Below are 22,182 nucleotides of genomic sequence, written 5' to 3' on the forward strand. Positions count from 1 at the left end.
TTTTTTTTTACGTTACTTATATTTGATATGTTATTTTTGTCTTCTTTATTTAATTCGTCCTATTTTATATTATTTCGTTTTGTTATATATTTTTTTTTTTTTATTTGGGCACTTCACTTTAGTATTGTGTGTGTATACAAAACAGAATAAATTGTTATGAACAAAAAAAAAAAAAAAAAAAAAAAAAAATAAATAATTAAAGAAAAAAATGGCTAGATAAAATAAAATAAAATAAAGAGTCGTATATGACTTAAAATGACAACATAATAATGAGATTAATGACAAACAAAACAACGGAAAAAATGAGTACCAAACAGTGAACAGAATGAGTAGCAAAACAGCGAGCAGAATGAGTAGCAAAACAACGAGCAAAAGCACTTGCTTAGTGTGTACTTACAACTCATACATCTTTCGTATTTAGAAAAAAAGAAATATGAACTTAAAAATTTCTTCTTTTTTTGTGAATCTTATGAAATAAATTATAGAAAAAAAAAAGGTATAAAAGTTTTGCCCAGTATAACTAATTGTGCACATACATGTAGGACTTATACCTTTTTTTGAAAGATGTATTTATATATATATGTATACACATAAATACGTATATACATATGTACAATAACCTAATTGCTTGCATTTTACGTTGATCTATTTGTGCGAAATGGTATTCACAGATAGTACGAGATATTCTTATCATAAATTTAACACAGGGACAATGAGATATATGCTTTTTCTTTTCTTTTCTTTTTTTTTTTTTTTTTTTTTTTTTTTTTTTTTTTTTTTTTTGCACAGAATAGAGCAATTGTTGTACGTTCTTTACAAGTTTTCACACATGAAAGAAAAAACAAAGATGGTTATATATGTTCAAATTACATCGACTATGCGCTCTTATGCACAATAAAAGAATACAGTTGATAAGCTTATAGAATAATATGCTTGCGTGTGGGTGTGTGTGTTTGCGTGCATATGATTCAATGTTTTCGTTGCTTAATATAGAAAATTGTTGAGCTAACAAAAATTTAAAAAGTAAAAATTTACTAATTAACCAGTTGAAATATGAATAATATATGCCTGGTGTGTTTTATTTCTGCACATTTTTAAGCTATTCATGAAACGGAAAAAATTAAAAAAATAAAGTAAAATATAAGGTAACAACATAAAGTAACAAAATAAAGTAACAAAATAAAGTAACAACATAAAGTAACAAAATAAAGTAACAAAATAAAGTAACAACATAAAGTAGCAAAATAAAGTAGCAAAATAAAGTAACAACATAAAGTAACAACATAAAGTAACAAAATAAAGTAACAAAATAAAGTAACAAAATAAAGTAACAACATAAAGTAAAAAAAATAAAACGAATAAAATAATTTTCTTTTCCCAAGTAGCAGATATATGCCAGAAAAAATTTTAGAAAAAAAGGGTACTAAAAATTTAATGATACTGTTTCTTTTTTGGTCCACGCAATTTAACGTCTTATGACTGCTAAGCAACATGGTTGTGCTAAACAGCTTATTGTGCTTATTTATTATAGAAATGTAAATATAATAAACAAAAAAAAAGACAATTAATTTGGTATGCCGTACTGCAATTTTTCTTGCATAATGAAAAAAACATGCTAAAAATGAATGAATAAATATATAAGTTAGAAACGTAGCTCGAAAAAAAAAAAATGCCCAATCTTAAGTCTTAGTTTTATTTCATTATTTAAATTGTAAATATTCTCTCATTCAATTTGAATATAAGGTCTTTCATCTTTTGAAAAATATTTTTTAATGGATTGATTTTTTTATTATTTTTAAATAAAAAGTTAATTTAAGGGAATAAAAATTTATTATATCAATATACAAAAAAAAGTGTACTTCTATTTTTTTGGCTTCACATATATGTATATGTTGTAGCATTAAAAACTGTAGTTGCTATAATCGTGGGAAAATAATTTTTTTGTTTTTTTCTATATTTTTGTTTTTACATTTACATTTTATACATTTTTCTGCCATCTGTGTAACAAAAATTACTTCATTATAATTAATTTTAATGTAATTAATAGAAGGAGGGTAAAAGAAAAAGTTCCTCTATGGTCTACTCCTTTTGTGCAACCTGTTATACTTTCTTATTAGATATGCATGCTACTAACTCTGATAAAAGATTTTACAATATAGAGATCCATGATAACATTGGAACATGAGATTGGCAAACACGGTAAAGCAAAACAGTAATAATGGTGGAAATAATAGTGTCAACAGTGGTAGGAGTAGTAGTTGCAGCACTTGTTGCAGTAATGTAGAAGTAATGGTACAAATGGCATAACACTAATACTCATATGGGATTTAAAGTTTTGAGAATTAATATTTACACCTAATAATATTCCGCATCATATTACTGCTGCATACTAAATACCTATGACAAAACTTTGTCCGCAAACATTAAATGCGAATTTTATGGTAATGATATTAAAAAAGTAAGAATGAGAAAAAAGATATATTTGAAAATTAAAATTTTTCTTAAAAAAAAAAATGAAATAAATATAATATACATACATTACTTACGTAAAATAAAAATGCTCACAAAAAAAATGAAGAAATAATATAATGCAAACAATGAAATGCAATTAAATAATAATGAACATTTTTATAATAGTAAAAGCAATGCGCAATATGACGTCATGTGTATAACAGTCATTTCTCGCTTATTTAAGTAATTTATTCAATAAATAAACTAAAATCAGTTAAGTTAAAAATATGGAGAATTACGATGGCATTACTTTGGCTAAGGGAATACATATAGTAGAGCAATATTATGTCCTATTTTTTATATACTTAAGTTTCTTCGCCTTTAATATATATATATATATATATACATATAATATGTATGTATAAATATACATATTTTTTTTTTTTTTTTTTTTTTTGGAATTATTCGGAATGAGCATTAAATATCACATATAATCATTTATTTGTTCTTATTCTATTCTTATACGGATTTTAAAAAATGAAAATATTATCTTACATTCAACAAGAAAATGGCAGATTTATTTTAGATACTCCAGAAAACCATGTTCATTTCATTATATGGCAAATATTATGTTTACAGGCAGTATTTTATGCTATTCCGAGTACAACTACTTTTTTTATTTTTACTATTGCTGGGTTCTTTCGAAATTTAATTTATATTTTTAATACAGAGTCCTATTTTAATGGAGATATTGCTTTGTTTTGTATTTTTTTTACAAATATATTAAACTCCGTTTTAATGTAAGGATAAAGGATAAAGGATAAAGAAAATGCATCCCTTTTATGTAATGATCCTTTAACAGTTAAAAGGGCTTACACAAGTAGGTGTGTATAAATTGCATATATATATGCGTGTGTAAATACATGTTCAGAAAAATACACACAGATATATTTATATTTATATATATGTTATTTTAATTATATAGATCTTTATTCATAAAAATTGTCGTCAAAAGATCAAAAAAACATTTAGACTACGTCACATCTTACGGTATAATTCATTTATGCCTATCTATTGTGGTTTCGAGATTTCCTGTCTCATGTAAAATAAGAAAAAGTATTGTGTGTAAAACTTTTTTTTTTTTTTTTTTTTTTTTTTGTATATTGGTTAAATCCTGTTTTAGTTTAATTTATATGTATCCTTTTAATGCACATTTATATGCTCAAGTTTTTATGCGTTCATGTAACTACTTGTTCAAGTTATTACCTGTTCACGTTATTGCTTGATCATGTTATTATGTGTTCATGTTATTGCTTCTTCATATTGTTCGTTGCTCATATTTTTCTATACTGTTTCATTTTTATGTGCCTGCTGTTTTATGCTTATGTTTGTCATATGGAACTTTACGTTTTATAGATTTATGGTATCTAAGCTTTTTCCTTTTTGTCATGATAACTGTGCTTATAAGCGAGTGCCTATGCTACAAGGATAACATTGAAAGAAATTTATTTGAACAACACTACATTGTAAGAAGTAACTATAATGTATATTTTTATAACACGCAAAAACTGTAATAACTTGTGTGAGTATATCCATACTGTTCCTATATTACACAGTCAATTAAGTGCTTTTACTGTTTCTACAACCTACCATTATATATGAATAGATATACACATCGACGAAAAGCACAGAGTAGCTACAAAAACTAAATAAAATTATGCTCCAAGGAAGTCTATAATATGTTTCAACGTAAATGATATTGTTAGGATGAGGAATACAACCTCCTTTTGGTAATAACTGCACACGGAAAATTTAGACATTTGTTATGGGCTACATATGCACGTTAAAGGAAATTACACCTTCTTTTTTTTTTTTTTTTTGTGTGTAATTTTTAAGTGGTATTTATGGATATACACATATTTAAGAGAAAAATAACTCAAAAAATTATAAAATTTTTTTTTTTTTTTTTTATTTCTTACCATATAAGCACAATTTATTCAAATTTTTTAAAGATTTATTTTAAAATTTATTAAATGTTTGATACGTGGAAAAAAAAAAAAAATTGATACATACATATATATATATATATATATATATATAAACATATACACAAATATGTATTAAATGCCGGGTAATACTCTCTTATTTTTATAACTGCTGTTTACATTTTAAAGCGCGAACAAATAGGCTTAATTAGCAAAAAAAATAAAAATACATGTGCAACACATAGCAACAAGGGGTTTGAAAATTGAAATAATTTATTCCTTTTCCATATTGATATCTACATTAATTAGTTCAAGATACTTATTAAAATACGTTAATTTTGGAGTTGTCTGTTTTAATTCGTTGTAAATTTCTCTATTATTTACCTGACCTGTACATGTTAAAAATTTTTCATACATGTTAATGTCCTTTTGTTTTACAAATATAAATAAGTTGTTAAAAGTTTTAATTAACTCGGATTTCAAAACAATTTCTATGTCAAGAAGAAATATGTTACATAACTTTTCATAAAATGTACAGCCATCCAACATTTTACTTAATAGATTATAACTTCTGGAGGAGGTGAAAAACCTCCTGAACAAGTCATTAATATGTTTGCAATTATACATTTCATTTATATTAGCCTCATTTTTATATAAATATATAATTTGTTCTATAAAGAACAATAAATTTTTTAGCACTTGTTCATTTTGAGTGTATGATAAAAATTCATAAATAATAAAAATATATCTTTTATCCTTTAAATATTTATTTAATTTATTTTTATCTAGGAATACAATTAGTAATTGTTCAATAATGGGCTGTATAATTTCACTTTTTCTTTTGAACCCATCTTTGACACTTTTCACTGCCTTGGAATATATCATATTTTTCCATGTAACATTAAAATATTTATCTTCATTATGTTCATTTATGTCATAAAAAAATTCTAAAATAACATAAAAACCATAGTAATCATTTAATAAGTTTTCAAAATCACTTACAATTTTTTGAACTATCATATCATTCAAAATTTTGGTATCATCCGTAATTTTTAAAAGCCTAATAACTAGCAAGAAGTTTACACTATTTTTACACAAATCTACTATATTGTTTTTTAATAATTTTATTAAATTTTTTTTATGTTTACTAGTACTGTACCCTAGTAAATATATTAAGGCTTTGTTACCAATATTTGTTGATATTAAATATTCACATCCTTCATGTATTATTTCCATTACATTAATTAACTCTTCTTCGTTTAATATTTCACATGCAGCTAGGAGGATATTATGAGAAACAATATTATATAGTAGTTCTTTTTCTACAATATTTTCAATAGTTTCCATCAAATATTTTTTAATCGACATTTTATTTTCTTCATTAAATGTTTTAATCATTTCACTCGGAGCCTTTTTTAAAATCTCAGGTGAAATATTCTTTATATCATTAATGTTTGGAATAAGTAAAAAGTTAATCATTTTTATCCTCATGGCTGTTTTTAACTTTTTAAAAACTGTGTGCCATAATCTTGAAGCAAATTTTGTTAGAAACAATTTCGAATGGTTTAATAACCACAAGAAAATATCATTCTTTATCTTTTCACTTTTTGCATGTTTGTAAAAACATTGAAATATAAGCGAAACAAAATTGCATGTACCAATATTGTTGAAGTGTGGAAATAGACCTTCCCATAATTTATTTTGATCTTCTTCTTCTGCATTTATAATTAAAGAGGACATTACATGATAACCAAGATTCGTACGAGCAAATTTGATAAGTTCAACTTTTTTTAATTCATTCCAAATAATAGTTATTCGCTTCTTTTTTTCAGCTTTATCTTTTGCTTGTAATAGTTCATTAAAATATAATCTCAACTTTTTATAATAATCATAATTTTCTATTACTACTTTTTTTTTACATTCTTTTATTAGTTTTTTTTTTTTGGATTTTGATAAATTTTCATCATTCATAATGTTCTTGCATTTTTTATCTAATATAGTATTATCAACTCTTTTCATATTTTGCTTCATTGTATTATTTTTTCTTTTTTCTTTTTTTTCAAAAAGAAATGTTCCTCCTGTTGTTTCAGGGTTAATCTTGCCTTTCTTCTTAATTTTTTTTACTATTAGCTGCTTTCTTTTTTTTTTTTCACCATTATTTGAAGCATGATTACCACTGCCAGTACTGCTATTATTTACATTATTCATATTTTCATCCCTCTGCTTCAAGATTTTTTTTTTTTTTTTTTTTTTTTCCCTTAGTTCCTTTTTGTTAATAGAACTCTTTTCCTTAATCTTTTTACTTTTCTTCATCGCAAAAAGTTTCGTCATTTTCACACTCTTTAAATGGATACCCTAAAAATTTATACAACAATTAATTATACCCTCTTCCTTTCTTTTTTCCCCCCGATGTTGCAAAGATCTCTTTTTTGTAACTATATATATATATATATATAAACGTACATACATACATACATACATACATACATACATACATACATACATACATACATACATACATACATACATACATACATACATACATACATACATACATACATACATACATACATACATACATACATACATACATACATACATACATACATACATACATACATACATACATACATACATACATACATACATACATACATACATACATACATACATACATACATACATACATACATACAGATACTTATATTGTTTTTTTTCTTCTTCAATGCAAAACTTTTTTCCCTTTTAATTGTTTGGGCTCATAACGATAAAAAAGTATATTAATTGTATAAATGTAAGTACATTATTAGAATTCATATTTTTAAGGTTTCTTCTCAATTTCATATTTTTCTCATAATTTGCACAATATACATCCGTAATTTTTTTTTTTTTTCCCTCCCATATTAAGTATCATATATCATTTTAAAGTACATATTTCGTGAACATTGTATATTGCAGATATAATAAAAAATAAAAAAAATAAAAAAATAAAATAATTTTGTAAAAACTTGGCTTCATAACCCCAACAATGAACATGAAAATTTTGGTGAAGATTTTTTAGAAAATTAGTTTACTCATATTATTTGTTGCCCCTGAAAAAAAAATATATATCCGCAGTAGGATTACCATATATATTTATATGTAATATTATAATATATAACACAAATTCATATACATCATCTATATATATATATATGTAAAAACAATCTTCATTCTAATTTTTTTTTTTTTTTTTTTTTTTTTTTTATATTTGCACAATTTGATACCTATTTATAGTTCTCCTTTCCTTAATTCATTTCTATATTTTGTTGAATTTAAGCCCCCCCAAAAAAACTTCTTAACTTTTTAATGGAAGAAAAAATTAATATATTGTAATGCGGAGCGAAAGCACAGTAATCCATGGACCCACTACCCGCAATATATTTATATGCTTTATTTTGCGCCTTGTCATATCTGCAACAATAAATATATATCATCTATCTACATATAATATATATATATGTGCTTAAAGTTGTATATGTATAGGTATATATACATAAACATTATAGATAAATATATATACTTATATAAATATGTACATGATGGTACTATATCATTAAGATATTTTTTTTTATTTTCTGGAAACTATAATATATAAAATATAACAAAATAATTTTGTAGAATGCATTTAAATTTTTTTCTTTTTAATTTTTACTTTCCTTAATAGTGTTAATTTTTAAAGAAGAAAATTTATCCTAAAAAGGAAGAGATTTAAGCTTATAATTTAATATAAAAAATTGAAAGAATAAAAGAAAAAGTGTACAAAATAAAACATTTATTAAAAATAATTTTATTAGAAATTTGTCGTTGAATTATTAAATTGTAGTTCAATGAGTATATTTAATTAAATTGCCTGAACAAGCAATAAAAATATAAAAAGAAAAATATTAAAATAAAAAAATATAAAATAGAATACAAAAATAAAATATTAAAATAAAAAAATATAAAATAGCGTACAAAAATAAAATATTAAAATAAAAAAATAATAAAATACTTGTAAATTTGTCACTTTTACATTATAGGTATTAAAAATAAAAAAAGAAAATAATATTCTATATCTATATTTACGATGTAGTGAAGGATAAAAATTTTATAAAAGAAAATCTCAAAGTTATGCATATGTTATATGTATTATGTATAATGTATATTATATGTATATAAATATATATATATTTGCGTATAATTTTTTAGGAGTAATGCGAATATTTGAAAATTTTAAAAAAATAACTAAATGTTATTAAAATTGAAGTACCAATATCAGCTGAAAAAAATAAAATAATAAAATAACAGAGCAATATAAAGTAAATGTAAAGTAAATATATATGTATATGTATATATATATGTATATGTATATGTATATGTATATGTATATATATATGTATATGTATATGTATAAAAAAAATTAGGATAAAACGTAGCATTATGCAAGAATTGAAAAAAATGGAGAATCACAAAGAGAGCGACGCAATAGTACTAAAACACGGATGGTGTGAAATGTTGAAAGGAGGAGTAATAATGGACGTAAAGAATGTAGAACAAGCAAAAATAGCGGAAGAGGCAGGCGCAATAGGTGTAATGGTTTTAGAAAATATCCCATCTGAATTACGAAGCAAAGAAAGTGTAGCTAGAAGTGTAGATCCTATAAAGATAGAAGAAATTAAAAAATGTGTTTCTATAAATGTATTAGCAAAAGTTAGAATAGGTCACTTTGTAGAAGCACAAATTTTAGAAGAACTAAAAATCGATATGATTGATGAGAGCGAGGTTTTAACAATGGCAGATGAATTTAATCATATAGATAAACACAAATTTAAAACTCCATTTGTATGTGGTTGCACAAATTTAGGTGAAGCATTGAGAAGAATATCAGAAGGTGCTTCAATGATTAGAACAAAAGGGGAAGCAGGTACAGGTAATATTATTGAAGCAATTAAACATATTAGAACACTAAATAGTGAAATTAAATATGTTTGTGGCTTAGACGATAACGAAATTTACAATTATGCAAAGAAAATAAGGGCGCCAATTGATCTTTTATTACTTACAAGAAAATTAAAAAAATTACCAGTGGTTAATTTTGCTGCAGGAGGTGTAGCAACACCAGCAGATGCTGCCATGTGCATGCAGTTAGGTATGGACGGTGTTTTTGTGGGTTCTGGAATCTTTGAAAGTGAGAATCCCAGGAAAATGGCTGCATCTATTGTTACGGCCGTTAGCAATTTCAATAACCCAAAGATACTTTTAAATGTTAGTTTTAACTTAGGAAGAGCCATGTGTGGAAGTACCAAGATATCAGACAAATGGAAGAATAAAAATGAAGAACAGATCTAGTTTATCATTTACGGAAATTTTAGCTTTTATTATTATTATTATTTTTTTTTTTTTCTCATTTCATTGCGATTTTAATGTATATTTTGCCTTTTTTGTGTCCATTTTTTTACCTTACTTGTTGACATTTTATTCCTTATTTGTTTACATTTTTTTGCGTTATTTGTTTCCATTTTTTTTACTTTTTTTGTTTCAATCTTTTTGCATTTTTTGGATTTTTTTTACCCTTTTTTGTCATTTCGTATTGCTTTATGGTTTCCTTTTTAAAATCTTACTTTAATTTTTTTATTCATCTCTCATTTTTATTTATTAGAACTCATGTGCAGTGCTGTGTATGTCCGAAAATGTAGGGAAAAAACGGTATATGCAAAAAATAATGTAAATATATGGATACATAAAAATATTACGTATGTTCACGTATGTGTGTGCTTAGTAGTTGTATATGTACATTTGTATTTGTATATGTCTTACGAACCTCAGTGGGCATTCCATAAATTCAAAGAAGACATGTTCGTAAAACCGTACCTTTGTATACGCAATGGGGGAATTTTTTATTAGTTACATGTTGATGCCGCGCATATTTCCGATTTTTGCACGTAATACTCTTTTTCCCGTGTTTACATATTTTCATATTACTATTATTAATATCATTTTTATCATATTAATATTTGAACGTTATATAATTAGCTATATTTGTATCATGGAAAAACATGTGTTATGAAAAAATTTACGTGCAAATTTTTTTCAAAGGTTTGCATGAATGTAAAATATGGCCGAAAAATCTTTAAGGGAAAGTCTAGTGACCTTCTAACAATTACATATAAGAGGAACATAAAAAGAATGGTCATTGTGCATTTTTCCTTATATTTTTACCATCACATTGAGAGAAGAGCTATGCAATTCGAAGATATTCAGCTTTAACCTGAAAAGGTAAATATTTTTGAACGGAAATAAGAAAGGGCGTAAAAAACACACACACACACATACACACACAAAGAAAAAGGAAAAGGAAAATTTTCAAAAAATTGAAAATTTAGTCCTTTTTTAACCTTTTGCTATTATCACAACCTTTTGACATATTGTTATGCGTAAATGTTGAAGCACAAGAGTTTGCTTACGTGTTAAGAATAAGTATTTCACTGCACCTTTTGCTTTTTGCATTATTTAAGCATATATATGTAACTACAGCGAAGCGATAAACTGGGGAAGTTCATAGTATAAAAATTTGCATGTAAAGACTTTGTAAAAAAAAAAAAAAAAAAAAAAAAAAAAAAAAACAATGATCAATTAACAAAACCATGTGCACATTATGTATGCACGTATGAACATATGCACATCTGTTTGTAGCGCTTTTTAAAAGAATTAAATATACAAACGCGCATACAAATGCGTAAGGGGAGCTATTTTGTTTTCCTTTAAGATTTTTTTTTTTTTTCAGAATGAAAAAGTGCAACAGTATTTTTCTTGCACATTATATGTACACACATATGCACGCATATACACACACACAAATATATATACATATATATGTATATAATCGCGTATATATGAAAATACACATTTTTATTTGTCTGTATTAATTTTTTTGTACGACTTTGTTACGTGACAGTATTTTACTTTTAACGGTTAATTTTACTGAACAGTGCATAATGCTTTTTAATTTTTTTTTTTTTTTTTTTTTCGTAATAGTGTTAAATTAATACCTTTAATTTAATGAAGCGATGCATGCTTACAAAAAATACAAGATTATGAAAGAGGTATCTGTTTTAGCTAAATTTTGTGTAAGAACAGTTCACCCTTTGAATGTTACTATTTCTGATTAAACGATATAAGTGTGCATAAAAAATTTCTTGGTAATTAAGTAGTTAAATGTACCATTTCAAGGCACGTTACGCTTGTATCTACGCACTTCGTACATGCGTACGCGTACATACATGCATACACACGTAAGTATGTGTATGTAAATATATATACATGCGCGCATGAATGTAACATGCATGTGCTAGTATTTTTTATTTTATTTTTTTTTAATTTACATATGCACACTTATTGAAGAGCTTCCCTAATTTTTATCCTGTTTAAAATTGTGCACTTACGTACAATCACTCGATTGTATGTACGTATACATATACATATATGTATATATATACTCATACGTGTAAATATACGCACAAAGGTGTAAATATACACGCGTATGTGTATTTGTTTATACACCCATGCATTCTCATTGCTCGAGGAAACACTCGAGTGCACGCTTTTTCCTGAGCTCCATTCCGTGCTGCCATTTTTGTTAACACGAAAGGGGGGGGAAGAATAAAATCGGAAGAGAAAGAGGAAAATGATTGGGGGAGAAGTGATTGTTGAAAAGAATCCATCAACGAAATACTGTGTTGCTAGGAAGGAGTTGCTATGTGACAGTATAATATGGGACATGCTACAAAATTATTATAAAAAAGCAACTATAAATGCATGGAAGGAAAATGTGGTACCGTCTTTTGTAACTAGTAATAGCAAGCTAGCTAAGGATTATGCACGGGTAATAGTAAACTATATGAAAGACTATTTTAACAGTAGTGAATGTGATCGTAACGTGCCAATATATATATTAGAGATAGGTGCAGGACATGGTAAGTTTACTTATTTAATATTAAGAGCATTGTCAAAATATAAGAAATTTTTTAAAAGTATGAATATACCTGAACGAGCATTTGTTTATGTATTTACAGATATTGCAAAGGATAATATAAATTACTGTATGAATAATGAAAGGTTAAAAAAATATATAAATACAGGGGATAGTTATGATCAAACATATGTTAGTAAAAACAATTCATATTATGATTCTGAATATGAAAAGAATGAATTGATAAAAAATTATGACTCTTCTACAAATAGTTCCAATTATTCTTCTTCATATAACGAAACGAATTATTCAGATGAAAAGGTAAAAAATTATTCTAATTTTTCTATGCTAGATTTTGCATTTTTTGATGGAAATGAAACAAGTGATAAGATATATTTAGAAGTAGCAAAAAAGTATGTACCATCAAACACACCTATAGTGCTCATATGTAATTATGTACTCGACTCTTTACTAACTGATGCATGGATTGTGAATGGAACAAATAGTTTTAAAAGAGCCCTGTTATCTGTATATTCACCCAAAGAAGAAGAAGACAAAACTAATGCGGACATCATGCTTAGAATGTCCGTTACTTGGGATTGGATAGATATCAATATTGATAATGAAATTAAAAAGGAAAAAACAAATAAACCATCTGATTATCTGCGCAAGTATGAAGATATATACACTGTTTTGAAATTATACTCTTATTTTAACCAAGACTTATCTTTTGTATTACCAGTTGGAGCATTTATTTTATTTAAAAGGATTCTAAAGCTTAGTAATAATAAACTACTTTGCTTAATAGGGGACAAGGGTTATCAGTCATATGAAGAATTTCGAGGATATAGAGATCCACATATAGTAGTTCATGGTAGTCTTTCTTTTATGGTAAATTTAAATGCAATATGCCTTTTTTTTCTGTCACTGGGTGGGTACTATATATATACCCCATACTCTGATACGTTTCAAATAGTAACTCTTCTGATGCACCCTAAGGGGAATGTACATGTACAGAAGAGTAATATCGAAACATCCACTGGGGCTGTTATGACGAATAGTTGTGGTGGTAGAGGTAGTGGTACTGCTGCGAAGGGTGCCAATGCTTCCAGTGGTGGTGCGAGTGACCCGAGTTGTTCTCCTTCTCATTATAACTCCTTAGCAGAACAACTAGATGATAACACAACCAAAAAAAAAAGAGATCCATACATAATTGAATACTTTAAGAAAAACTCAAAGGATTACCTAAAGAGCAGATATTATAAAGACAAGTGTAACAACTTAACAAGTACAATGACGAAAAGTAGTAAATGTGTTTCTGCAAATTATACAAAATATTGTGCAAACTCAGAAAAAGTATATAGAAAAATGAAAAAAATGAATTTAAAAAATTTGAATGATATGACTATAAAATTTGGAGGTACTATAACATCATTTTCTGATAATGTAGAACAATTTCCTCCTGACCTGTTAATTAGTTGGCAAAAATCTGTCATTCATAATATTAATAATAATACATCTAATGTGAATATAAAGGAGTTAATATCACTCCTCAGGTATTCGAATTATGACTCAGATGTATTCTTTAATATCAGAAAATCTTTTACCAATTTGGCATCATACCCGAATATTAATGGTAGAACCGAAAAAGATATACTACTAGATATAAAAGAATGTTATGATAACTATTATTCATTAAAAAATGATGAAGATATTGCTGATGCGTGCGGTCATATGTGTATGAAATTTGGAAAATTTGAAAAGGCTATTTTTTATCTTAAAGAAAGTTTACGTAATTTTAAAAATAGTAGACATTCATCTACATATATTAATATAGCATCATGTTACAAAGTACTGGGTAACTATAGAAAATCTCTTAAGTTTATCAGGTCAGCTATTAAATTATCAAAAAAGGAAAAGAAAAGGAAAAGTTATCCTTCTAATAATATTTCTCATTCTTATGATTTACTATATAGCATTCAACTATGTTCAAATCCAATTACGTATGCTATCATAGGACTGGGTTACTATATTCAAAATGATGGTCTCTACTTTCTATCATTTGAAAACAGGATCAAGTTAAAATATATTATCCTTCTGTCGAAAGAAGAAGAAAGAGTCTTAAAGTTTATGAACACAAAGTTTAAGCATTCAGATTATGACAGAACTAGCAAACATGTGGACCTTTCCCAAATAAAGGTTATTAAAATGTACGAAGGAAATAGAGTGTATTCGTTGGAGCATTTTGGCTTCTTGGATTATCCCACGAACAACCATATGGACTCCCCTTCAGAAGACAAAGTGGAGCCAGGATTAGAGACAACATCGTCATTAACGGAAGGAGTAGGGGAAGTAGTAGTGGAAAAATTAGGAGGAAATGTAAACAAAATACCGAACTGCTACCCACGCGCAGAGGAGCTTAAAACTAATTTGGTGGAAATACTGGAAAAGCATACCTTCGAATTTTGCGTAATTGATGCCCCATGGGTTATCAAAGCAGATATCGCTGAGTTGATGTTAGATAAGTCTAGACATATATTTACATATGGTACTTTAGCTGATACATCTAAACGTTCTTTAGAAGTTATTTCGAAGTATAATGAAGTTGCTAAGCAAATTAGTTGGGTAAATAATAACTATATTAATGATGAATGCTTATATGAAGCTAGGGAGGCTTTAAACTATATTAAAGATATCACTTCAATAACAGTAACACATTATAGTATGAACGTATATAATAATCAAAATGAATGCATTGCTTGTAGAGACATTCTAACGGATGATTTGTGTTGCATCTTAAATATACTGCAAGTTGTTCTTAGCTTCAACTTAACTGGCATAACGGCCAATTTCTCCAAAGGTGAAAATTTGCCAAGTGGGAATGCAAACAAAGGTGAGAAAGTGCATATAGGTGTGGAGGCAAACGCAGATGCAGAAGCAGAAGCAGATGTTGGTGCAAAAGGTAATAACCCCATAGAGCAATACGTCTGTCTCTCTGGAATTATCATGTTTACGCAAAATAAATCGGTATCAGAAGAAAGGAACATATATGGAAACTACTTACTAATGAACAACAAAAATGAAGAATTTGTCACAAGTATTAGTATCGTTGGGATGCTTGGTTGCTTATGTTTAAAAAAAACATTATCGAATTGGTCTATCCATGTATTTAATATTAATAATGAAAAAATATTTGACAAGTCTGGAAGAATAGCAGCTAGCCAAAATGCCAATGATGTGTTTATTAATCAATATTTAATAAAAACGAATGGAAGAAATAACAACATTAAACATATCAATGAGTATGATTTAAAAGGCTCTTGTAAGGGCTCCAGTGAATCCATTGACTCTGATATTGATATCTTAGAATTTTCTTCTTCCGATGATGATCATGATGATAACGAAAATTATTTAGAACAGGACGTGGAAAAGGAAAAAACTAAAAAAGAATATGACAAAATGAGATCGAAAGAGGTAAATATATCACATCATAAGGAAAATGATTGTGACAACCTGTTCATGGATAGAAATTTAGAAATACTTAAAAACATCCCTGGTAAGAGATTTTATTCAATCGGTAAAGACGTTTATGAAAACATAAATCTTGATGAAAATTTTGTTGACATTACTGTTAATAATATTTGCTTTTACTCAAGAATTGTGGAAGGAATAAACATGTCTTACAAAAAAGGAGGAATGATGATTAACTTTAAGTACAATGTGGTCTAACGCTCATGCGCAATTGCAGTTTATATGCGAACGGGCAATTTCCCATATATATATCCATTCGTGTATGTATGAACACATGTGTATGTTTTTGTGCATTGGAGGGGAGTTTATACACTCACACTTGAGAGCGTCCTATTCATCGTAATGATGCACACGTATCACACGATGCGTATGGACCATACTGCGCATTTTTTTTACCATCTAACATTTCTCACTTTTTTTTTTTTTTTCTTTTTTATCAAAACTTTTGCAATATTTTTGGGTACTTGTTATAATGCATATTTTACGGATACATGTGTAGTCCTAAATAAAAAAAAAAAAAAAAAAAAAAATGAACCCACAAGCACAAAAAAAAAAAAAAGAGCCAAAAGGGTCAATATCGGCAAAATTGGCAAAAATGAACATTCACAATTTTTTCAAAAAAAAAAAAAATTCTAATTAAATAAAGATGCGTACATATGACCAGGCAGGAGAGGCTGTTCTTTTAAGGAACATTAAACAATTTAAAAATGTACATGAACCAGCATGCGAATTTATAGACAAACGTACTAATATATGTACATTAGAACTTATATGTATTTATATTTGAACATATCGATGCGTTGCTAGATATGCGTAAGCGCAGACGCGCCTTTAAAAGCATACAAAATACTGCTCTGAAATATATACGTAGAACAACGCGTTTCGACGTGTAATGTAATGCAGTGAGCTACAAGTTGCTTCGGTACGCTACATGTATACCCTACGTGGCCTATACAAGTATCTGTGAGAAATCATTTCCTAAGAATTCGCATTGAGAAAGGTTAATATAAGAAATGAGATCGAAAGTGGAATCTAGAGCTCCTTTATTTTTTTTTATCTTTCCAATATAATTTTTTATTTCATTTAAGGAGTCTTGAAAATGCTTTTGGAATTTCTTCGTTGTGATTTTAAGTATTTCACAAATTTCCTCATCTGTATAACTTTTTTTTTTTAAAAAAAGTCCAAATTTCATAAAAATAATTAATTTATTAATTTTTTTTTTCAATGATTTGCAAATAAATTTTCTTAACCCTTTTATTACAATATCGTTGTACATGATATCATTGAAGCTGTTTATATCATCCGAATTTATTATTAAATCTTTATATGTATTTTTTTCTGGATATGCGGAATTGCTGTTTTGGTATGTTATTGGTTTTTCGGAATCAATTATATTAACAACTGAACATAATGCTTTTTCTACTCGCTCTACTGTGAATTTCAGACCATCACTAATTTCTTTTATATTAGGTTTTCTTTCATTTCTTTCTAAAAATTGGTCTTCGAATTTTTTAATTTTATTGTAATCTTTATATGTATGAGGTGAAATAGAAATAAATGACTTATGTTTTTGATAGTAATTATATGTACTATTTTTTGCCCACATATAAACATATTTTGTTAAATTTTTTATTCCTAATTTTTCGATATCATATTTTTTGAACCCATTTTTTACAGCCTCTAAACTTACTAGTAAAAAATCATCTTCACTTAAATTACTGCTGAAATTTACTTCTGCTTTTCTTATAATATTACTTATCAATGGTATAAAATAAAATACTAATTTCTGTGATAATCTTATTTTGTTCTCTAAATTTTTTACCATCTTTTCCTTATCATAATTGTATGCATAGATCAATTCTTCATATAATGGTGGTCTGTTTTCTAATTTTTCAAGTATATAAATAGAATTTTCAAAAAATACAATGTCCTTTATGCATTCCAAAAATTGCTGGACTTCTTTGTTTATTAAATTTTCACAGTCTTTATATAATACTATTTCGTTCTTACCAATTTGGTCAGAAAAAATATCGTATTTGTTACTCTCGTTCTTCTCTACACTAGTCACTCTGCCTTTACCCCCTTCCATATCAGTTTTATTCTGTTCTTTCGGTTCATTGTGTTTACTGTACGCAATCTGTTCACACTGCTCATTCGGCTCATTCTCTTCATTCCCACTCTCCTCCTTTCCATTCTCCTCTTCATTCCTTGCATCTTCTCCTATGAGTCGTTTAGCTTTCCCCTTTGCAAATTTCTTCTTTTTTTCTTTAGTTTTTGTAACCTCCATTTTGTCTTTTTGCTGTACATCCATTTGATTAATGATTTTCTCCTTTTCCTTCTCCTCTCCCGGAATAGTGAAGTCAAAAGTTATAGCATTACCATCTTTGTAATTATCCCTAAATAGTGTGTACATATTCGTTTTATTATAAAAATATCTTCTTACTAACAAATCCTCATCTTCTTTTTGCACTAAATTTTTCATTTTATAAATATATACAATTAATTTTTTTAAATTTTCTACAGATACATTAATTTCCTTTGACCATAAGTCTAGAGTTAATATCTTCTTTTGATCTCTTATATTTTCATAGTATTCTAGTAATGATTTATAGAATAAGTACTGCTTCACCTCCTCCGTTTTTATAGTTTGTCCATTTAGTAACAACATATTCTCCTTAATTTCTATGTCTTTCTTTTTAAATATATTCTTATCCTTTAGTGAAAATAAAATATAATTTAATTTTTTTTTTTCTCTTTCATATACCTCGTTAAGGAATCCTCTTTTAAGCTTTAGTCGAACTTTCTTCTTTTCCAAATCGTTGATTTGTTCTGTGTTTCTGTACTGTACCTTCTCCCCTTCAGTTATGCGTTCCACATTTGCACTGGAATTATCCTCCGTTTCTGCTTTTCCTATTTTGTCCATCCTTCCCATTTTTTCCACATCTTTTTGCTTTTTTTTTTTTTTCTCATTATAAGTTTTTTTCTCTCGAATAATATTACTTGTTAGGAAGCTTATGCTCGGATTTGAATTCAAAACGAAGAAGTTTACTTCCCCATCGTCAAAATTTACATTTCTATCCACGTTTTTATTTAACACATTACTAGAGCATAATGAATTGAAGTAGCTATTAATTCTATGTTGTCTCTTTTTATTTATTTCCCATTTTTCGATGTTCCCCTCAATAGCTTTAACATCATTCTTCATGCTCCCCTTAGCTGCAGGATGTTTATTAAGTCCTCTTCTTTTTTTATATTCAAATAATTTATTACCATTATATTTAAAATATAGCATTTCCCCCTTTCTTCTACCACAGCTAGTGATATTGACAAACTCACTGTTATGAACTAAACCATTTTTTAGTCGGTATGATTGAATAAATATTCCTTCTTTACAAAATAATACTACAATCAATAAACATACATAATACCAATATGGCTTACAAATAGTTTTCTCTCTTTTTCTAAAATTTATAATCGTTATAACTATTAGTTGATATAGAAAAAGATGGATTGCTTTTATTACCATTCCACTAAAAGAAATTCATCGTAACTCTGTGGGGAACAGAACCAATGGTTTGCCTTGCCGTGGGCCTCTACAACAATACAATGCGCGCGTAGTAAGTATACATATATATATGTACGTATATAACATATATCCTTGCACATATACCTATGTGTTCTTGTAATTATTATAGGGCGCTTATCCTTTTTATTTTCCTTCCCCCTTAACACTTTATCCTGAACTTTTTAATTATAATAAAAAAAGGGCTTTAAAAAAGACTCAGTTTCACAAAAAAATTCTCCCCTAATTTTTTTTTCATGTTTCTTTTTTTTTCTTTTTTTTTTTTTTTTTAATTATTTTATTTTTAGTACTAAAAATTATGCTTTTATTTCAAGTTCTGTTTTGCTTCACTCATGTAACATTTTTACGCTCAAAATATGGTATTATCATATATTTTGTTCATATACCTCGATATTGCACCTTTCTACTAATAAATGCGTCAAGGTATATACTCACATATACACAAGCATATATATGACGAACAAATGCAACAAGTACTTTACAAAATATACAAGAGTTGTATATAACATGAGTTGTATATATTCAAGTAAATACATGCCCATTCACAAATATATTGTATAACTATTACCTTAACAAGGCCTTATTTCTTCCTCCAAAGATGTATACAACTATATGGAATGAGCTTAAAGAGAAAGGAGTCAACTCCTCCCTGTGTGAAATGTTATGTAAATATATATATGTACATATGTATGTTTATGCGTATCTATGTATGTGTATTTATGTATGTGTATTTATGTATGTGCATATATGTGTATGTAATTTTAGCAAATTCTTTTAAAACTCTTTTTGTGAATCTCTTCGGCAAAATGAGGTAATAATTTCATTTGAAAAAAAAAATTGACTACAAACAGGTGTATGCATATGCATGTACATAGGTATGCACGTATACATATATATATCCATACATATATGTAACAAATTATGCATTGGAGTTGCTTGACCATTATTTAAATGCTTCTTGCTATACATATTTAGAAAAGAAGCTCACAACTTCTAGCACCCGTTCAAGAAAAGTATACGATATAATTCTCATGGAATATATATGTACTATTTTTTTTTTTTTTTTCTACTTAAAAATTTTGCTGAAGATTTGATAAATTGAGAACAAGAATTAGCAATGAGTGAAGATAAAGATTTTATGTATTTACTTTATATGTTATACAAAAAAAAAAAAAAAAAAAAAAAAAAAAAAAAAAATACGCAGAATAGGAAAAATATTTAGCAGTATGTTTAAATGTATGTAAATTTTTTTTTTTTTTTTATAAGTTGTAAAATATTTGCAAAGTAGTTACATTTATGCTCACATTTACCTTTTCTGTATGATGCAGTATTATACCTTTCAAAAGAGGATTTAATATTTAGTCCTCTATTTTGATTCTTCTTATTCATATTCTTTGGCATTGGTATAAACTACTTCATTAGTCTATGATTATAGTAACAATGTTTATTAAGTTTTCAAGTTACAAAATGCAAATTTGTGAGAGGATCGAATGGCCTTATGTTCTGGGTTTATGTGGTAATATGTCAATAAAACAATTGTATTATTATTATTATTATTATTATTATTTTATTTTTTTTTTATTATAAAATTATTTTGTATTTTTTTATAATTTGAACGAAGAGATAAACAACAATTAAAATTGTTCGACAGAATGGCCGAGCGGTCTAAGGCGCTACTTTCAGATGGTAGTCTGTATAAGGCGTGGGTTCGAATCCCGCTTCTGTCATTAGAAATTAAAAAATATTTATTAAATCTTCAAAGATATTAAATCTTCAAAGAAATTACAAAAAAATCTACAAAAATCTACAAACAAATAAAACTGAAAAGAAAAATAATAAAGTAAAAATAACAACATCATTTATTATTAAAAAAATATTAAATAATTTTATATGTAATTATTTAACGATTGAAAATGGTAATGTCGCAAAGTTTTAATTATTTCACACCAAAAAAAACATGGGTATTATATACTTTTTAAAAATATTAGTATATGAATCGTATGAATCTGTAGAATCTATAGAATCTTCGTACAATTCCGTATAGAAATATATTATAAATAATCTTCTTTTAAAAAAATGTTAAAAATTTGAAATTATTAATTATGTAATATGTTTATGTTCACGCTCATTTGTCATTTTAATTAATGTAAAGCATGAAAACTTACATAATTTGAACAGATAAATTTATATATGTATATTTATATACATGTACCTATGTAAGCGTTGCCAGCTACGTTTTCAATGTTTTAACTCTTACAGAACTTTAGAATTCCAAAAAATAAAATAAAAATACATATATATATATATATACATGCGGAGGTTGGATAAAATTATAAAACTTTTATTCATATGAAAATATGTAGGAGTTACTCATTTTGAAGGTTGCCTCAAGTATCAGCGATTTTTCTTTCATTATAAAATTGTAAGAGATGCATTACTTCAACACATAATGAAATATTATTTTTTTTGAAGAAATGCTATTTTTTGGTAATTTAACTGTTCTTTCGCTTGCCCTTCATTTTATAATTAAATTAATTTTAAAAATATGCTAAAATTCAGTAAGTTTGTACAATTCAAAACAAATATACACAAAATGAATAAATGTATACTTAATTATGCTTCATCTGAAGGTGTTTTATTGC

At 26.7% G+C, this 22,182-nt stretch overlaps 5 protein-coding genes and 1 non-coding gene across 6 annotated transcripts; 4 read left to right on the forward strand and 2 right to left on the reverse strand.

The window, feature by feature from the left end:
* Positions 1-2,988: 2,988 nt before the first annotated feature.
* On the forward strand, positions 2,989-4,025 carry SYS1 (the record flags this gene model as incomplete). Its single annotated transcript, XM_029006084.1, has 3 exons — positions 2,989-3,251; positions 3,437-3,552; positions 3,868-4,025. 3 exons carry the CDS (start codon positions 2,989-2,991, stop codon positions 4,023-4,025), a joined length of 537 nt encoding a protein of 178 aa, XP_028862609.1.
* Positions 4,026-4,709: 684 nt separating this feature from the next.
* Positions 4,710-6,767, reverse strand: PmUG01_11042300 (mRNA binding Pumilio-homology domain protein, putative; the record flags this gene model as incomplete). The annotated part of the gene is made up of 1 exon (XM_029006085.1): positions 4,710-6,767. The coding sequence occupies one exon, from the start codon at positions 6,765-6,767 to the stop codon at positions 4,710-4,712; it is 2,058 nt and encodes a 685-aa protein (XP_028862610.1).
* A 2,148-nt stretch (positions 6,768-8,915) lies between these two features.
* Positions 8,916-9,806, forward strand: PDX1 (pyridoxine biosynthesis protein PDX1, putative; the record flags this gene model as incomplete). Its single annotated transcript, XM_029006086.1, has 1 exon — positions 8,916-9,806. The coding sequence occupies one exon, from the start codon at positions 8,916-8,918 to the stop codon at positions 9,804-9,806; it is 891 nt and encodes a 296-aa protein (XP_028862611.1).
* Positions 9,807-12,141: 2,335 nt separating this feature from the next.
* PmUG01_11042500 (conserved Plasmodium protein, unknown function) lies at positions 12,142-16,155 on the forward strand (the record flags this gene model as incomplete). The annotated part of the gene is made up of 1 exon (XM_029006087.1): positions 12,142-16,155. One exon carries the CDS (start codon positions 12,142-12,144, stop codon positions 16,153-16,155), a length of 4,014 nt encoding a protein of 1,337 aa, XP_028862612.1.
* A 751-nt stretch (positions 16,156-16,906) lies between these two features.
* Positions 16,907-19,483, reverse strand: PmUG01_11042600 (conserved Plasmodium protein, unknown function; the record flags this gene model as incomplete). Its single annotated transcript, XM_029006089.1, has 1 exon — positions 16,907-19,483. The coding sequence occupies one exon, from the start codon at positions 19,481-19,483 to the stop codon at positions 16,907-16,909; it is 2,577 nt and encodes an 858-aa protein (XP_028862613.1).
* A 1,703-nt stretch (positions 19,484-21,186) lies between these two features.
* On the forward strand, positions 21,187-21,267 carry PMUG01_11042700.1. The gene has a single exon. It is a non-coding gene (tRNA).
* Positions 21,268-22,182: the final 915 nt, after the last annotated feature.

Source organism: Plasmodium malariae (genome assembly GCF_900090045.1).
Source record: "Plasmodium malariae genome assembly, chromosome: 11".
Lineage (NCBI taxonomy): Eukaryota > Apicomplexa > Aconoidasida > Haemosporida > Plasmodiidae > Plasmodium > Plasmodium malariae.